Source organism: Hemibagrus wyckioides, linkage group LG03, assembly GCF_019097595.1.
Source record: "Hemibagrus wyckioides isolate EC202008001 linkage group LG03, SWU_Hwy_1.0, whole genome shotgun sequence".
Lineage (NCBI taxonomy): Eukaryota > Metazoa > Chordata > Actinopteri > Siluriformes > Bagridae > Hemibagrus > Hemibagrus wyckioides.
Window position 1 is genome coordinate 4,889,348 of NC_080712.1, and position 5,612 is coordinate 4,894,959.

At 37.2% G+C, this 5,612-nt stretch overlaps 1 protein-coding gene across 1 annotated transcript; it reads left to right on the top strand.

Annotated features, from left to right (window-relative positions):
* Window positions 1-2,298: 2,298 nt before the first annotated feature.
* Window positions 2,299-5,347, top strand: hand2 (heart and neural crest derivatives expressed 2). Its single transcript, XM_058386673.1, has 2 exons — window positions 2,299-3,422; window positions 4,703-5,347. The coding sequence occupies exons 1-2, from the start codon at window positions 2,829-2,831 to the stop codon at window positions 4,799-4,801; spliced, it is 693 nt and encodes a 230-aa protein (XP_058242656.1). The 5' UTR covers window positions 2,299-2,828; the 3' UTR covers window positions 4,802-5,347.
* The last annotated feature ends 265 nt before the right edge of the window (window positions 5,348-5,612 follow it).

The window sequence follows — 5,612 nt, forward strand, 5'->3', positions numbered from 1 at the left end:
CACACACACCTCACTTAAACACGAATAAATCATGAGCCTTCCATGAGGAAAATTTGTGAATTTTCATACACATACACACACACACACACGCACGCACGCACAGATAATGCTCAAGGACGTTCACACAGCCCTGTTTAACATACATGTAACGTGTGGACTCTGGAGAAACTCTGCGAATATCCAAATAAAATAACTCACATGTCAGTGTTCAAATCCTCCCAAAGAGCTCCACATAAACACAGACACACAAAGAAAAATATGAACCACCAATACACACACACACACACGCACACACACATACATACACAGAGGCACCTATATACCTACACATCTAGGCCTGCTGCTCTACCTCTGCTCCCATGTATGATGGAAATACATATCTAGCGCGCAGGTCTGATGTGGCATTATTCCTGGGTGGAGTTTAGTCTTCGAGATGTTTTACCTGCGCGTCACAAGACATAAAACACCTCAATAAATTTTCAAGAAAGTATTTGCAATCGCTTTCGCCAATATATGGGGTTACTGATCCAGGATTAGCTACAGAGGTTTACAAGAAACAGAACTAGCAGAAAAACAGAAGTGTTTTTATTTATGAAATATATATATATACAAGGTATACGTTCTGAATTTCTTTTCATTTTCTCAAATCGTAAATTTCAGCACATTTCAAAAATATTTTACAGAATATGTTGTACAATTTTTATCTGACTGTCGTTTACATTTTTTACGGCTGCAGTTAAATCGCCAGATAGAAAATGGATAAAAATAAATAAGCCTAGCTACATTTTTATTTATGAAGTAAAAATGCTAAAATACGTTATTTATGAAATAAAAATGCTAAAATACATTATTTATGAAATAAAAATGATTTGATTGTTTTTCTGTACACTGGACTTCATTGTAACTTGAACCCAGAAGCGTTAAATAAAGATTTTTATTTTAATATCCTTTATTTTATACTAAAAAGTATGTGCTGGATAATTTCGTAGCATTTCTCTGGAGCCAATCAACGCAAATTAAAGCGATTTTAAAGCAATTTATTCATTAAATTAAATTGTAAATTTGCGTTTTTGAAACGTTGTTAAACATTTAAGCTTAAAATAAAGCTGGATTTTTTTAGATATACGTCTGAAAGAACACCGCCACCGAATTTTGTCTATTTAGGTGAAGAAAACAAAGTAATGTTGTTGTTTTATATTATTATTGTTGTTATTTTTGTGTGTGTGAAAATACTACATTGTCATTAAACGTAAGGAAGAAAAAGCACAAAAATCTGTACGTTAAGTACATTAAAAAAATGTTATGTCAATATACTATAGGAATTTGAGGCTAGTTTTTAGTAAAACTGCATTTGAACACAATACAAAAAAATAATAGAAAACAAAAATTTAAGCTTTAATTTAAGCACAAATATAAAATTGTACTTTGGGTATCTCCAGCGTCCAAACTGTGACATATTGACTTGTAATGTGTCTTTAGCTTCTCTCTCTCTCTCTCTCTCTCTCTCTCTTCGCCTGCACGAGCTTCCAAAGCATAGCCAGTTGTCATGTGACTTTTCAGGGAGAAATCAGATAGATGTCCATGTGCATATTACAAATAAAGAGCAGTTTATTAGCAGGCAATATCAAGCAGACTTTTTTTCACCAAAGAAGAGTTATGATTTAAAAAGAAGACATTTTTCTGCAGAAAACATGACATGAAATAGTAAAGAGATCCAAACAAAAGCGGTGGTTTGAAACATATCTCGTGTGTATACATATATATACTGTACAAGATGAAGGAAATTCCTGAAATGTTTTTAATGTGATGTGTTGAAACCTTTCACACAAACTGTAGAGCTCACTACAGAGATGGACATATGGCTGCTGTTGAAACTGTTAAAACGCTGTTATGATAATAAACTAATAATGAAATAAAAATGCACAAGATCCAGACACTAATACTCCTACATAAGCAATTTAAGAAATTAAATTGTTTCCTCTACTTACAAATTTCAAATTTCCATTAAAAAAAATAAACAGTGAATATTTCCCTAAATGCCTAAAATATGTCCAGTCGAAAAGCATGGCACGCGCACTCCATGCGCGTAAAAAAACGCATAACAAATAATACACACCGAGTAGAATATTTGTGTATATATTCCGCGATATTAAGCGTATTAATAATAAACGTTTCCAGAGCTTTAAGAGGGCTGTGGTGCAGTTTAGGAGTGTAATCACCCTGCGAAGAGGCTTCCTCCTCCTCCTCTGGACGCCGATTGGCCGAGAAACGTTTCAGTGTGCGGTATAAAGGAACTTCGAGCAGCACAACATGAAGCTGCGACTCACACATCAAACGGAGAAAAATCCACATGAGAGCTGCACAAACACAACTACAACAGTGCATGGAAACTTTCTCATTTCATTTTTATATCCAGCAGGGATTTTGTGGCTGGGACAGACTCACATGCGCGAGAGTTTGCTTTAGATGAGTTTATAAAGCGCTGCGCTGGTTTCTAATGGGACGTTTGCTCGTGCTGGGATGTGCACTATGGAGTCTGCACGCGAGTAAGTAGGTGACTTTCAGAAGTTCTAAACATATTTCAGGTCCATTGCTTTAAAAAAATTATGTTTTGCTTGCTATCAGTTCTACACTTTGTGATGGACAGATAGATTTCACAGAACCCGGGAAGAAACGAGTGTTGCGCGAGTTCTCTTTTTATTTTTCACGGCAAGTCGATGGTCACTAGAAAAAAATAGGTGCAATCTGATAGAGTGAGGAAGGGACAGAAAGAGAAAGAGAGAATCAAAAAAGAGCAAAAGCGCGCTCCGTTTTTGCAGGACACTATCATGAGTTTGGTAGGAGGCTTTCCTCACCACCCGGTCGTGCACCATGACGGCTACTCGTCCTCCTTCGCCGCAGCAGCTGCAGCCGCCGCCGCAGCGAGCCGCTGTCATGAGGAAAGCCCTTATTTCCACGGGTGGCTTATCGGACACGCGGACATGTCGCCGCCGCCGGACTACGGCATGGCGCCTTCATCCTACAGCCCCGAATACAGCGCCAATAACGCTGCCGGCGGTGTGTGCGCGCCCGGGCCTGGCTTGGAGCACGGGCCCTACGGAGCAGGCGGCGCGGGAGCACTCGTACCGGGCATGATGGTGGTGCCGCGCGCCGTGAAGCGGAGGCCCACGGCGAACCGGAAGGAGAGACGCAGGACTCAGAGCATCAACAGCGCGTTCGCCGAGCTGCGCGAGTGCATCCCTAACGTGCCCGCAGACACCAAGCTGTCCAAGATAAAAACGTTGCGCCTCGCCACCAGCTACATCGCCTACCTCATGGACATCCTGGACAAACACGAGCAGCACGGCGGCGGCGAGACGGAGGCCTTCAAGGCCGAGTTCAGGAAGGCGGACTCCAAAGAGGAGAGGAGGAAGAAAGAAACGGTGCGTGTTTTTTCCTTTCAGTTGTTTTTACTTATGAACAAATATTCCAGTGATAAATGGGAAATAATTTGCATGCAACATTTTTTTTAATTAATATGTATTGATGCAAAAGACTGAAAGCATATGTGCCATTATAGCTGGAGACCTTTTTTAACAAACCTGGCTGTAGATTTTGACTTGCTGCAAACTCGAGTGTGTGTGTGTATATACTATGTATATATACTATGCTATAAGCTTTAAGTATCTTAAATATACGAGGACCCAGGCCTTTGGCATTTCCTGCACAGATCTGTAACACTTGAAAGTGCATGTCGTGAGAGCAATGCATTATAAATCACGGAAAGTCTTTATAAAGCCCTGGGAAAAGTTTTCAAGTGTAGAGCAAGAAAATAAAAATGGCACAACAATAATCAGCGTTATATAGTAAAGCAAGCATCCTAATGCATAAAAATATCTTCAGTGTAACACTGATTTTAGGAAAGTTTTACGTGGTCAGATTGAACACAAAGCTCACAAACTCTGTATTTAATAGATTTCTACTCGTACGTCTGACATTTCTATTATTATCTATTCTTGTATTAATACTGCGTTATCGTAACGTTTCCTCTTTTCAGGCAAACAAAACTTTTAAGAGCTACTAAGATTAGTCAGATAATAATAATAATAAGAATATTAATAAGACTATTACTATTTCTCTTTATATTTGTAGGCGATTCAGTTAACATTTAGGGATATTTAAGGCAACCGGTTTTCTTTTACTTTTCTCTCTCTCTCGTTATTTTTTTCTATTAAAGAAAACAAGACATTATTTTGTGTCATAGGTAATGCGTGCAAATTATAGTAGGTAGAGTTTAAGATTATAATACATTTTGTAAATATAATATTTATTTATTCAGGAAACTCGCTCAAGTTTGCAGCATGAATTTTATTCTTGTTTGTTTTGTTTTGTTTTTGCATTAGTTCTTGTACATGACAACATATGAAACACTGTTTGATTTAAAAGATAATTTAACTCGAAAAATGTGAGAGTTACTGGGAAGTACAGGCTTTTATCCTTACGGTAGTGGCTATACCACATGGCAGTTTCTACATTTCGCCACATTTTCATGACAGTATTTTGCACAAACAGTTATTGAATATACCTTGAATATAGCTAGCACAAGTTGTACTTTCAAGGCAGGTAATACAATGAACGCACGTGTTAAATTTACTGGTATAGGGGTTTGGTTTTGTTACGGGCCATGTCAATAAAAGGATGCTTTTTCTTGTGTTTGGAACAGAATGAAGTTTTGAAATGTTCAGGGAGCAGCAATGACAAGAAACCCAAAGGGAGAACTGGTTGGCCGCAACACGTCTGGGCTTTGGAACTGAAACAGTGAACTTAAGAAACCTTGAATTGAGGCCTTTTTTCTTGTCATGTTTTTTTTTTTACACTAACTTTATTTAATGGAATATTTATGTGCAATTTCTACGGACAGTGGATCCTTGAAGACAAAACAAAAAAAAAAACATTCCATTTTTAAGAGGAGGATGCCCCTCTTGGTAAGGGATTGTGTTATTGTTGTTGTTGCTATTGTTGTCTAGTTTGTGGTGAACGTCTGCCACTAAAGTGAAAGCGTAGGTCTTCTCTCTTTCTCCTTCCATTTCTCTGAAAAGAAAAAAAAATATATCGAGGGAGTGATGAACCCATTAGAAATAACGTTTTATTTGGAGAAAGACAACAACAAAAAAATGTCATGAAGTGTTGAAATGTTGTGTTTTGTTGTGGTCGTATATATAGGAATCTCTCTGGTCGTGTTTGAGAACTAATGTTGAGTCCACTCAAGTGCACTTCCGTCCAGACACCAGAAGTTTATTAAGAAACAAAAAATATCTGAAGATGTAAACGATGTAATTAATTCAATAAACCACTGTGTTTTAAATGAGCTTAATCTTCTGTTTGCATTGATAAACACCTAGATTAATCAGACGTTTCATTTGTAAAACATTTTAAGGTTCATAAAGCAAATAATATAAAGTTCATAAAATATATAAAGCAAATATATAAGGTTCATAAAGAAATAATATCAGGATGCAAAAATTAATATTATATATCAATATAGGAAAATATGTAGTAAAGCTTAAAGGGGGAAGCGACAGTCTGAATATATACTCATATATATATATATATATATATATATATATATATAC